The following is a 13,900-nucleotide window of genomic DNA, read 5'->3' as shown; positions in this document are numbered from 1 at the left end:
TAAATCCTGAGCTCATGTGTAGTACGCGTACATGTTAGATACATCAGTTGAAATGCATAAAACCATACAGTCTGTAAAACGTTGCAATTCTTACAGTTTGCAAATATGCCGCGATGTTGGTGCAGTCGTATGATCCAAAAGATTACACAGCTATGTTCTCGGTGGTATAAATTAACGGGTCAAGCCTCGGTTTCATCAAAGATTAACAGAAACTCGCGTTACGCGCAGCTATTTAGAAGTTATTTTCGTCCCTCGTTTCTGGATGTGAATTTCACCCCCTAAAGTCACAGTGTCGAGGAAAGTTCTGCAGCAACTTGATCCACCCGAAGTTGGATACCTACGTAAAGAAGGAATTGCCCCCGCGGGAAGATTGATCATTTTTATCCTTCCTCTTCTGCTGAAAAAGAATGCAAACTCCGATAAGGCAGAGAGTAGCTTCCATCGTTCAGAAGCCTGAAGTCAAGCGTTTATTGACTGCCCAGGAGATCATCGATCGGGAGGATCGATTCGGGGGTCGACATTTCAAGCCACTTCCGGTCGTTCTGACACGAGGACAAGGCGTCTTCCTCTGGGATGTCGAGGGTAAAAAGTACCTCGACTTCTTGGCCGGTTTCGCGGCCGTCAGTCAAGGACACTGCCACCCTCGACTCGTAAAAACGATGCGTGATCAGGCTGAAAAACTGACTCACACCTCCAGGGCGTACTATACTGAACCCTTGGGTGCCCTATCTGAGTATTTGACCAATCTTTTTGGCTGGGACCGTTTCATTCCAATGAATACAGGTGAAGAATCGAATAGACATTCGACGCAACTCTCACAAGGAAGGTATCTCAGGTCGATCTCTCCGATTTCATTTCTTTTGTAATATGTTATAGTAGACTAAAATCTAAGCGACGCGCAATTTTTTTGAAGCTGCCATTAAACACTTTTAGGGGGGTGAAACCATGACCTCAAAGTAAGGTACGTCAAGGGCGCTTTGGCAGTTTCAACCGCAAGAACATAATATTTTTGACCAATCCAACTGGAATAGGTATCTCATAACGAGAAATGAAAAATTAAATTTCTTTTATTAAAAAGAAGCAGACAAAAAAATTTCCAAATCATCCCTTGACACGCCTTACTTTGGAGGGTGGTTTCACCCCCTTAAATTGTTTAATGGTAGATAAAAAAAAAATAGATACCGCTTATCGTTTAGTCTACAATAACATATTACAAAAGAAATCAAATTGGAGATATCGACCTGGGATACCTTCCTTGTCAGTGAAACGCTTGACAATGGTAATTCCAATTTAATAAATGTGCGGTTTACAAGCTGCTAACAAAAAAATTTGTATCGATGCAGGAGTCGAGACCGGAGACACGGCGTTGAAGTTGGCAAGGCGATGGGCTTACAGAACGAAGAAGATACCCAGCAACAGGGCGTCGATACTGTTCGCTAAGGGTAACTTTTGGGGCAGATCATTAGCCGCAGTTTCGTCGTCTACCGATCCGAACTGCTGCACCGACTTCGGTCCCTTCATGCCATTATTCGACACTATGCCTTACGATGACTTGAAAGCTCTCGAGTCGAAATTCAAAGTGGATCCGAATATCTGTGCGTTTATGATGGAGCCGATCCAAGGCGAGGCCGGTGTCATCGTTCCGACGGTGAGCTGCCTATTGATTTTGTCCTTTTCATTCGCATTAAAAGTTTGAAAGAGTGAAAAAGCAGTTTACAAATTCGTGAACGTTCAAAATTAGTGAAATCTCGGGTGTTTGTGGTTCGACTCTAACGTTTATGGGCTCATTTTGATCGCTGATCAAGTCTCCGAAAATTTGCTGACTAATATTCAGGAAATTTCACATTGCTGGTGTATAAGTTAATGTTTTGAATTTCCTCAGATTCGTCGTTATAATAAACAGTAGGGATGTTGTTGGATCGGTGTTCGCCATCATTGGGAAAAATAACGTAGCTGAAGATTTTTCGAACAATGTATTTCTCTTTTTCTAACTTTTGCATATCAATCATGCGGTCGCTCGGTAGACGGGGAGTGTTTTAAAACGATTTGAAAATTGGTTTGACGGCTGCCCTCCTCTGTCCATTGGGATTACATTTATTGTCTGGTGTACGTATAGGCAGGAGAATCTCACAGCTGTCAATCGAAACTTATTATCAACGACGTTCTGTATCGCGAGTCTCAACTTTTAACGCCATTGGAACATTGATTTCTATGTTATACCTACAAAAAAAATTCACGCAAAGAACTCCGACAAAATCTTATACCTCCCTTTCTTCTCCACCCGTAAGGCTGTGATAAAATTCAGTATAAAGTCGTTGCCGTCTCAAAGAATGAAAAATTTTATGAAAAAATTTAAAAAAAAAAAGAAAAAAAGAAAAAACAAGTCTACCGTACCTTAGAGCTCGCAGATTGCGTTGTTTGTGAAAAAGAAATCCTTGCGAACGTATCGTTTACTGCACATTGTCTTGGTGAAAGAGATGGTTATACATCTATATTAGAAATTAATCGAATTATTTGATTTAACTGATTAAATTGAAGAAAAATTACACGTGATCACACATTCTGTATTATCCCGCAGGAAGGATATTTACGCGGTGTCAGGGAGCTCTGCACAAAATACAACATTCTATGGATTGCCGACGAGGTTCAAACAGGACTTGGAAGGACCGGCGACAGACTGGCAATCGACCACGAGAAACAACGCCCGGATATTCTAATTTTGGGAAAAGCCCTGTCTGGCGGAATGTATCCGGTATCCGGTGTCCTGGCCGATGAGCAGGTGCTCATTTTCGTTCTATTAACTTCACTATTTGATGAAATTTCTTTCTTTTGTTTTTTTAACGGAGTTAATATTCGCAATTCGGAGTCGCATTTGGTGATTTAAACTCCTTTCTCCTTAGCACAGTGTGCATGCCGTTATTATAAAAGGGGGTAAAACATAAACAGGCGTTGATTCTGACATATTTATACGTATTTGACTGTTGCGTTTATATACTTTCGCGAATATGAATTTACACCTGTGTTAAAGCGAAAGAAAGTTGGCACGCGATTTTTTTATTTATGCGGGTGAAGGCATGCTACTCGTTATTATTACGTAAAAACTAGGAAAGTGAGAAACAATTTACCTGTGGGATAGAATAACGATTTTTCTTCTCGGTGTATTTAACCGTTTACAGATTGTCTTTGGACTTGAGACCGGATCGCACGGAAGTACTTTTGCCGGAAATCCAAACGGCGCTGCCGTTGCCCTGGAGGCGGTAAAAATTCTGGAGGAAGAAAAGCTCGCTGAGAACGCCAAGAATTTGGGGAAAATCTTGAGGGTGGAGCTGGAAAAATTGCCCAAAGACATCGCCAGAGAAATTCGAAGCCGAGGGCTTCTCGCTGGGGTTCTCGTCAACAAGGGTGCGTCATACTTAATAAACCATCCTCCATCCTCCATCCTTCATCTTCCCCCTCCGAAAGAAAAACTTTTACGCGCTTCTTCTTTCTCCAGCGAGGCGGAAAATACACGTCCGCACGCGTAGTGCGTTATTATTATACCTATAACAGCCTATAATTTTTCCGCCTGTACACGCATCGTCGAGCGAGATATAGTTTCAAGTTGGCGAAAGCATTTTCGCGTTTTCTTCTCCTATATCACGCAGCCTAGCCGGTGAATCTGTGGAAATCCCTGCACACCCTCGAAATTGTCGGACCTCTGACTAATCGGCAGATGTTCGCGCTCGAACCAATGCAATTTATCGTGATTCATTCTCTGATAGAAATTAAATCTTTCGGAAGAACCAAGTGTTAGATATAGGGTTCGAACCCTCAATCCTATACCAACGCGACCAGAATTAGAATTAACGTGTGTTGTACGCACAAATAACCGAGTCGATCAATCTTATCCGCGGGTAGAAAATTAAGATTAACTAGGAATACGATTTTATAATCTCACAGCGTGCGGGCGAAATTTCAATCATCTAATTATAGTATTTTTATGTGATTAATTATTCCCCTCTGCTTTCCGCGCTTTGTTTAGGTATTGGACACAATCATCTAACATTTTTCAATCTTGTATAATTGTATCTAATTAATTCATAAATTTATAGAGATCGCCGACGGATGGGACGTCTGCTTGAGGCTCAGAGATGCTGGATTGTTGAGCAGACCAGCGCATGGGCAAATAATTCGCATATCACCTCCTCTGACGATAACTGAGGATCAATTAAGAGAAGGAATCCACATTCTGACCTCTACCTTACTCAGTTATTAAGGTAAGTTGCTATTCAGCGAAACGTACGACGTTGTATGCGGCTCAACTGCGTCAATTCAACGGAATTTTTCAAGTATAAGTTTACTTCATGGAATATTGTTACTCTGTTTAACAGAGATATCATCAACCTGTGTCTGTATTTATACATTATGATCGGAAAAATACGGTGTACGTAATTTTTTTTTGTCGATCTCTCTTATTTTCATTCGCTTTATCGCTTTCCAATTACTTGAATGAGCAAATAACGTACCTACGATATTTACTTTTCCATATTTTTTTTCTTTCTCAACAATCAGGAAAATACGTGGTGGATTCTGAAGTCAATATTTTTATCGTACTTTTTAATATAACAAACACACAAGTTCGATGTCAAACCTACGACGAGTACTAGAAATCGATTGTCAACCGAAGACGAAAGTTTCATCAGTTTATTTCACGCTCTTTCGGATATTTATGTCGGAAAAATAAAGGAAATTCGAACACCGTCGTCGGCGATAACGCGACACGCGCATACATCACGTCGTCGAACTACACGCATACAGAATATACTATAAACGAGTGATGCTGGTCGTCGTAAATTCAATGGAGTGAAAAATATATTTCGATACTGTTATCAGTAATCAATGTTTATTCCCGTCGTTGGTTGAGTTTAATATTTACACAAGACTTTGCGAAGCAAGTAATATTACGCGAAGCGCGTATAGTTATTAATACATTCTCTTTGATAAGAAATGCAGCGTTCAATTAATATTTCGATCCCTCAGAAACAAATGACTAAAGGCGACGTGCGTAACGATTAAAATTATACGTCTATGGAATTATCAATAATTACAAGATGTGCTGGTAGCGTGTTTAATAAAAATAAAAGCATGAAGTGTCCGAACCTCCGAAGAGACTGACTTAATAACAATCGATACTTTACAGATATGCTAAATGTAATACATAAGTAACTTCCATAATTGCGTGTCTATGTACAATTAAAAATAATGAAGATAAAAAAAAAAACATATACAGATATATTGCCACAGCTTATAATATATTAATCACAGTATTCGATTGATTCGGTAAAACAGTCGTGTTGCATGTATTTACTAGTCTTTTTCTGGAGTTCAGATATGAGTTTCGGCGTGTCTCTTCAAGTGTCTCTTTAGACTGAACGCTTGGGAAAACATCTGATTGCACTCGCCACACTTGAACGATTTCCTACCACTGTGCAGGTCCAAATGCCTCTTGAGATGACTAGACAGTTTAAATTTCTTGCCGCATAATCTGCAGGAATGATCTCTTTCAGTGTTGTGGGATGCTTTATGATTTTTCAGGTGACTCGATTGCGAAAAAGATTTGGCACATAAATCGCACTTGTAAGGCTTAAGTTTTTTGTGAATTCTCAAATGCTCCACCAAGTTACCGTGTTGATTGAAGCTTTTTTCGCAAAATTCGCACTTATGTGGTTTCAGATCTTTGTGCGATTCCAGATGTACTTTCAAGTTGTACTTTTGACTGAAACGCTTGTCGCAATACTCGCACTGGAATAAATTCTCACCCGTATGAAGACGTAAGTGAGCCTTGAAGTTTTTGAGAAAACGAAACTTCTTCTTGCAGACGTTGCACTCAAACGGTCCTGCCTTTTCAGGGTTCACCTTTTCCGTACCAAATTTGTGAGTCCTCAAATGATCTTCCAGATAAGAAGCAAAAGCAAATGCTTTGCTACATATCGTGCACACATGCACGTTCGTCTTTGTGTGCAATCTTACATGGGCATTCAATTTACTCTTGGAGGTGTAAGCTTTTTCACATATCGAACACTTGAAGGGTCTCAGACCGGTGTGAGACAACTGATGAGTCAACAATTTTGACTTCTGTGCAAAGGACTTTGGGCACAAAAGGCACTTGTGCTTTTTATACTTAGGCATCGAGTTCACTTTCTCGTTTTCAGATATTTTACCAGAAAATACGAGATTTTCAGGAAGTGGAATCGTTCCAGCGTCAAGACATTGAAAAGATCCGCACATCGATGAGTTCCCCACTCGCTCTGTGTTCTCTTGTACATCGACGAGTGGTTCACTGCTGGAAAAATCGATATTCCCAAGTTTTCTAGAACCGTCTACAACCTGTCTGGAGAAGGATAAATTTTGTATCGAATTGTCAGCCGTTTGATTCACCGTTCTATCGTAGCTCAAGTTCTGTGCAATTTGGTTTGAATCTTCGCTAACTTCTATGTTTGTATTATCGCCAGAAGACATATCGATGTTGTCGGAGCTGTGAGTAAAGTTGTGACTGATTAATTGAGTCCTGTTTGTGAAGGTGTGATTACAAAGAGAACAGTGTAAGGCGCACGCTGCTCTACTCGGCTCCTCGTCGTCGACCGGTGTCACATGCATCAAGTTGGATCTCAGTATAGAAGACACACCGTTTCCATCGTCCGCAGGCAAATTACCATTTAGATTATTCATGTTGAAATATGTATTCCGAGGCTCGACTATGTGCATGTGCTGCACCGGAGTTGTGTTGTGGACCGAAGAGACGTGCAATCTATTGTGCGCGCACAACTCTTCGTAATTTACAAAAACTGCGCTGCATTCGACGCATTTCAATATCTTGCGATAAGTTTCGTTCGGTATGTAACCCTGGTTCTGTTGATACAACTTGCAGCCAGCCACTGTCGAGTATGAGGTTAATCCTGACACCTGCGTCATAAATTTATGGATTAGAAACATTAAGAAAATGAAGGAGATTAGGTTGAAACGACTTCATTAAATAATGCTGGGTCGTTACGCAATTTGCTAATATAGCACATGGATTTGTAAAAGTTTTGCGCCTTCAGCTTGCGGATGCTGTATATAATTATTAAACTATGGACAAATTCCACAATTTTTCCTGATCGATACCTTGTCGGCGGCTTGTCTAAGTGCAATATCCGCAGCGCGACATTGTTCCCTATAGAGCAGCGCAGACTCAGCCCTGGTAACGCACCGATCGCACATTTTCTCTGGTAGACCGTCGCCCTGCCATACCTTCAATCATGATTTACAGATTGTGTTACAAATTCGGTTCTATTCTGATCGGCTTGTCAAAATAGCAAAGAAAAACATGGGATCATAACCTCCAAGCAGGACAGAGATCGCAGTTTTGCAGCGAGGGACGAGCCGGCCGGCCCGACGAATAGACAGACCATTTTCTCTCCGTCTTCTCTCAGGCACGTGCGACATAATTTGCTTATATTTTCACTGTCTATCTCTTTCGTAACGATAAACATCGCGCTCTGTGCGAATTTGACGTTTATCTCAGCCGGCGCGTCCCAGCGATCGATTTTTGTTTTTTCGTCTGCTCTATCGGTCGGTCTAAAGTGGCGCCGCCGTACGGCGAGCGCGATAATTTTTATGATTTGGAAATACGTAATATACCAAGGCTTACAACTGCGTGTAAAATGCGTTTTATCTTTACGTCATGAATTACGGTGCACATTTAGAATTTAGTTGATAATATTTGATATCTATAAAATTTTGCTTCGCATAATAAGTTAGTGTAAAATTTTATTTATCGTGTTTTACCGTGTATCGCAATATCACCTGTGCAGGCTTTGAAGCGAGATAATAATTTTGAATGATAATTAATGCAAGAGGTGGGATAAAACAATAGGTGCGTCGTTTCGTGCAGTTACTAATTACAACAGAGGCTTTTTGAAACGCTTGTTTTCGGGCTGAATATAATTGAATTAGCGGGCAAAGGAAATTAAAAAATCCCTTTGGAAATACCCGGCCCGTCAATTACCTGTCAGCGAAAGCGTCTATTCATCAATTGATAAATAAATAAACAGGCTCCGATAATACGCGGCGTATGCAATGTGTTCGTGTCTCCATTGTGGGGCGGAAAATCCAATATTTCATTTTCGCGTTTATTCCCAGGAGGGAGGTGAAGAGCGAGGAGGAAGAGAGAGAAGGTCGAGCGTGCAGTCGCCGAGGCGAAGAGGGAAAAGAAAGCTCACAATCAGAACTGGCACGAAAAACAGAGAAGTTTCGTACGTCGATCACAGTTTGCGATATCCGTATAGAAAATGTACTACGGGACATGACGTGAAAATAAAATATAAGAAAAGAGAAAAGAAAAAGTCTTGTCCTCTTCCAGGGAAGACTGACGTTTTGCATGTAAAAGCAGAACGTTAAATTTTACCGTAAGAAAAACAAAATTGTTTCGTCTCCTGCGGCATACCGGCTGTAATTCTATACGCGTTGCTGTCTATCTTTAGGCGGAACGAACTTTCCTTGTATTAATTTACCCCCGTATCGTCTAGAATCGGCTGTTGCGAAACTACGACTTACCTGATTTTCCGCATATCGTATATCCTCTACCCATTTCTCATTATATTAACGCGCAAGGTATCAAATGCGAGCACGTATTACAATTAACGTGTATTAATTTTCAATTCTATTTATAATTCTGGTTTCTGAATAACAGGGTGTAGGAATATCTTAATACGTAGAATGTACCTACGAATATGCATTGCGTATTTATATTATATACGCGGCTCTTCGTTAGCAAAATTGAAATTAATAGCCGGGGCCAAAAAGTGATTATCGCGTATCGTTCCCAAATTTAAATTACTCCCTAAAAGTTTCTCAGCGAAATGCGAGGATCTCTTCTCGACTGCTTGCAGGCAGCGGGATAAACTTTGTTAGAGAAATCCGGGATCCGCGGTGATGGAGGAATTAAACAATCGACACGATATTAGCAGGATTTCCTCCGAAATCCATTCTTGAATGAGTTCAAAGTTTCATTACCTTACAGCGGAGAAGATTCCTATGCAGGCAATTCTCCCAGTTTCCTAAACATGAGCTGTTGCTCCTTTATACGAAGGTTCAGGGGTGACGTTTCCTGCCTGACAAATTACCGTTTAAAATGACTCTTGAAAACATCACGTACAGTCAGAAGCGTGACCTCGTTAGGCTAATTGGCTAATATTAAGTATACCTCTGCAAGAATTAAAAAAGCACCTAAACCGTATCTTTTCGTCTCATTAAATCGTTTCTCGTGCGGAGGCGCGAGAGAAAAAGTGCCCGCCTAAAATAGCTAAAGAAGAATACCGAATATCCATTTTGTCCCCGCTAAGAAGCAGCTGCTTTAGTTGGTGGAACCTTCATAATTTAATGCGTGCTAAAACTTTGTTGTAGGGCTTTGCGTAGCCCGATGGAATATGGATTTTCATATTATCTCCGTCGAATCGTACCGCACGAGGTAAAACAGCTGCGTATTATTTGCATTGAAGAAAAGAACTCTTTGAAAAGTGTATAAAAACGTTTCAGGGGGAATTTTTCACAACGTAGGGCAATTAAGTACTCGGCATTATCCTGCGCAAGGACAACGCCGCGTGTGCATCAAATGGAATATCGAAGGCGAGCAAGATACCGTAGATTCGAACGCGTATATCAGATTATATGAAATATCAGCAGGCATGCAGTACGTGTAAGAGAGTGTGTTCGGTATTCCGAACTAAGCGTGGTGGATATTGATACGAGGATAGCTCGGATTTGTACAGTCTGGTTTGAAATAAGACGAGAAATAATTTAGCCAGACATCGGTGAGGCCGAGTTCTTTTTCTGCCAATAGAAATAAGTCGATTAATAATTTCTACCGCGAGCTTATCGCAAGTCAGAATGTATAAAATCGCGACGATGAATTCTCAACGCTTGCAGCTTCTTTCTTCGCGCTTTTTAGCGCCGTCTATACCACGGCAAGAGTAAGCAAATATATCGCCGGACTGTAACAAGGTATACAATATTAAATTTGCATCAATTTGAATAATGGCGAAGCTCGCTGTGGAATCGAAGCTGTGCATGCACGCGGCCGATATCCTCTATATATGAATTACTGTTTTCCTTTCATTTGCACGCGTTATTTTCTATACGCTCAGAATAATTGATATATAGGTACGTTGGTGTATATTTGTATTGTACGAGCGTATACTTATACCTGCGCAAAGTCGTTGCGTCGGTGTATCTGTTGGATAAAAACTACGGTTATATATATATGTATATGTATGTATCTTCGAGATGGAAAATCGCTGCGCTCAATTTATCAGTGTATTTCCATTAACGCTAATTCGAAATACACGTTTTTATATGCGTGCAAATCCGCATCGTACCAGCAACCGAGTTTATTGCTGGACAAAAATTATCTTCTCTGGTTAAATGGTGTTAAATCTGTCTTATACGCAGCATTTAAACACTGGATTATTCCATCGGTGTTACAAATCGTTTCTCCGCGTTATTGAAGATGATTCGTTCCGCGATTAAGTACTCGAGATGTGCCTGACCGCGAGAGTTGGGCAGCGATTTCCCGGATTTTCCCTTGAGGTCGAAATATGTCCGAGCTTGCGAGCGCTCCCTGGAGCAAAGTGGCCTGCGGATGTAGGAAGGATAGGGACATCGGTGTGATCCATCGATAACAATAACTGGCAGGTTATGCGAATTCGGATTCTACAGGGCTTCGCAAAATCGAGGCCAATCCTCCTAAGCCTAGATTTTGACCCGTCCAAGTTCCGCAGCTGCTTCAGGGCGGTTTGACAGGTCAATAAACGCGGGCGCATGTAATATAATTTTGCACGAAATTGCGTACAACGGAATAACTTGTATCCGCTGTCAATGTGAAGTTCGTGCAGTTTTTTCGGAAAAAATTCGCAACGCTTTGACGGATAAACACAGCCTGTAAAATAATGTCGAGTTAACATTCGTTGTGTATTTTGCACGCTCTGCAGACAACTCGTTCTTTCGTTCCCCGTCGCGTTTTTGTAAATTGCGCGCTAATTAAGCACCAGAAGTAAAGTAGAATTTTTCCTTCCCCAATATTTCAACAGAGAGAAGAGTGCTTGTTTTACGGGGCAAACTTGAGGGATTCCGAAATCGTCCAGCTCTGTGCAGGATGTGTAGAAATTTCCTGCGAACCTCTTTCGATGCCCGCAAGAACGCGGTGACTGAAGTAAACGACCAGAACTCGAAGTTTGAGAAAGAAGGGATAAGTTACTTTTCGTTAATTGATTAACGCCAAGGTACGGAACTCCCGGCACCGTATACCTTTCGGCAGGTTTATACTGATTGTATAAATACGAGGCAGAGCTTCACAGTAGACGCCAGTTTTACGGGGGGCTTACCGACACTCCTCCTCGTATATACTCGTCCACGTGGAATACTTTCGGTCGTACTAAATCTCAATCAACTAAAACATCCCATGAACGTGTGCTCCGCGGGCTTTGCCAAGCGTATAATTAACGCGAAACCTTATTTCTGTAATCTGTTGCCTTTAAGAGGACAACGCGGCGGAGGTAATAAAATGTAATTACATCTGCATGAATTCCCGACTCGGAGTTATCGCTTCCGCCGCCTCTGTCTTTACGAACGTAAACCGTGCACGGTCCGACACTTTTTTCAATTTCAGCTGTACGGTTGCTTTTCCGAACTCTCACGCTGCACCGAAATGAAGATGAGGAGGAAGAAGAAGAAGAAGAAGAAGAAGCTGCAAGCACTCAACTTGCGGGGAGGCAGAAAAAAAAACCCTGACACGTGCGCATTCCATTTCCGTCTGCTGGCGCAAATTCGGTCGAAATTCACTCACTGGACCTGAGAGATTATTGTCACGGTGTTCGTCCGGCATTTGAACGGCCAACCGAGTTTAGGTCGCTATGTGGAGCGATAAAGCCGATTCATGGCTTTGTAAACGGCCGGTACCTATACCTATGTGCGATATAGGTAAATACATATACGTCTGCCGGTAATGCGAAATCGGTACATGTGGGGGCGGGCAGGACTCGATCTCATGGGAACACATTTTATACCTAGGTATACATGGACCTATGTCCCAGCATGCGTCAATGCCCGAGTAAATAGCCGCTGTCACTGGATGCGGTTGCGGCGCGTATTATGCAAATGAAAATGGATCTGACCGCCGTTTCGGGGTAATTCTACAGTTCAAAGCGATTCCGAAAGGACGGCATCGCTGGATGTTGCCTTGAATTGGATTTTGATTGGCACGCGTTTTAACGGTAAGCTTGCAATAACATCTGCGAGACTGATTCTTTGTTTTTTGAATCCATAGGCCGATAAAGATTTATTGGTAGAGATCGAAAGTCGAAATATCAGTATTCGTATGTACAGAAGAAACATCGGGGTTATTTTCGTTACTTCCCGCCTGTTGTTTTTGTTATCGAGATTGAATATCGTGCGGTGCTTCGCGTGAGAAGTTTGTGCAATTTTCTTTTCATCCCAAAGTTAAACTGGATAAAAATCAACCGTGTCGGGGTTTCACGCGTCTCGTATTCAAATGGGAAAACGATAAGCCGCGATCAGATGGCGGCTATAAGGTATCGCTTATAGAATTTTGGCCTGGAGCCCGGGTTTCGAAAGTTTTGAAACCTGAACTTGACACTCAGCTGATCGTCGTGATGAAAGGTCGCCGAGAAAGGAGGAAAGAAAAGAGGGGACAAAACACGTGCGAGAAGATGAAGAAAAAACAAACAATGTTTTTAATCACCGTAACGCGCTATAATTTATATAATTATGCAGAGTTTACTGTTTTATTATAGTCAGCCTGGGGGCTGTTACAGCCGCGTGTAGAAAAGTTCTGAACGTCGGTATATAACCTGGTGAAATAAACCCTTAGAAACCTAATTTAATCTTATAAATCATCTTAATCTTGGATGATAACGAAAGTGCTCACACCACGAGGCCCGTCAGACGAAAGAGTGTCAAGAGCTTGTGTGTAATCTAAATTATCTGACAATATCCGTTTGTTTCTGTAATTGAATTATTGATCCAAATGCGAAGAAGGATATCTAGCGCAGTCGTTGTGTACACAAAAGAACGCCTGAAATTGCCATTTTTTTTATATCACCATCATCTTTTTCTAATCGTTGGGGCGGATTATTGGTAATTTAAATTCAGAATTTCGAACAGATTCTGCAGTAGCGTCAGCCGCCATCTTGAATCTATGGTTCAAGCCGGAAAATATTGATCGTAGACAGATAGCTTATAATTTCATTGAAAATATTTTTCAATTTCAGGTAAAAATATTCATTTATCCTTCACTTATTGTATCAATAGGTGTACTTAATAAGTAAGACAATGATGATAATTGATGCCTGAATCACATAAATTGATATTGGATTGCGTCGTTCATGGGAGTAAGAAACAAAAATACCGATTGTGAGACAATATAATCGATTATTTTTTTGTCAATCTTACGACGCAGCAACGGCCAGTGGTAATAATCAGCGAGTGGTCAGCCTTGGAGCGCCTGGCCTAACCGCAACTACCGGAGCCGTTGAGTAAAGCGTGTCACGAGTCGCTAGGCTTAGCGCCAAGCCCAATTTATTAATTTCTTATCTCTGCCGTCGCATTCCGGCGTATACATATAGGTGGTATACACAACTTATGTCACGTTGATAGGCGTATACTGTATACGTACTATTTCTATCGACCAACGGCGGCGAGCGCCCGCCAAATGACGACGACGCGTCAATTGAACGACGGTAGAATGTAAAGGCCTGAGCGCGTAATTACACACCACGGCTATGCCCGAATGTTACAAAATTACCCTGCGCGCTCGGAGGAAAAGTTAAATTGTTTTGAGGGGACCGGCGTGGGCTCGATTTGACAA

At 41.5% G+C, this 13,900-nt stretch overlaps 2 protein-coding genes across 4 annotated transcripts; one reads left to right on the top strand and one right to left on the bottom strand.

Annotated features, from left to right (window-relative positions):
- Nucleotides 1-115: 115 nt before the first annotated feature.
- On the top strand, nucleotides 116-8,177 carry LOC124222222 (ornithine aminotransferase, mitochondrial). Of its 3 annotated transcripts, none has more exons than XM_046632978.2 (6): nucleotides 116-783; nucleotides 1,344-1,648; nucleotides 2,579-2,779; nucleotides 3,177-3,402; nucleotides 4,092-4,256; nucleotides 8,161-8,177. In XM_046632978.2, the coding sequence occupies exons 1-5, from the start codon at nucleotides 408-410 to the stop codon at nucleotides 4,253-4,255; spliced, it is 1,272 nt and encodes a 423-aa protein (XP_046488934.1). In that variant the 5' UTR covers nucleotides 116-407; the 3' UTR covers nucleotide 4,256; nucleotides 8,161-8,177. The 3 variants fall into 3 exon arrangements, with proteins under 3 accessions (XP_046488934.1, XP_046488933.1, XP_046488931.1); XM_046632977.2 differs by lacking the exon at nucleotides 8,161-8,177 and adding an exon at nucleotides 5,713-5,825; XM_046632975.2 differs by lacking the exon at nucleotides 8,161-8,177 and adding an exon at nucleotides 4,552-5,154.
- On the bottom strand, nucleotides 5,224-7,545 carry LOC124222217 (zinc finger protein 260). The gene is made up of 3 exons (XM_046632968.1): nucleotides 7,359-7,545; nucleotides 7,144-7,269; nucleotides 5,224-6,942 (listed from the first exon to the last, which is right to left on the bottom strand). The coding sequence occupies exons 1-3, from the start codon at nucleotides 7,509-7,511 to the stop codon at nucleotides 5,365-5,367; spliced, it is 1,857 nt and encodes a 618-aa protein (XP_046488924.1). The 5' UTR covers nucleotides 7,512-7,545; the 3' UTR covers nucleotides 5,224-5,364.
- Nucleotides 8,178-13,900: the final 5,723 nt, after the last annotated feature.

This window comes from Neodiprion pinetum, chromosome 6, assembly GCF_021155775.2.
Source record: "Neodiprion pinetum isolate iyNeoPine1 chromosome 6, iyNeoPine1.2, whole genome shotgun sequence".
NCBI classification, from domain to species: Eukaryota; Metazoa; Arthropoda; class Insecta; order Hymenoptera; family Diprionidae; genus Neodiprion; species Neodiprion pinetum.
The sequence above is the reverse complement of the archived record's forward strand: the minus strand, read 5'-3'. Positions and strand labels throughout refer to the sequence as shown.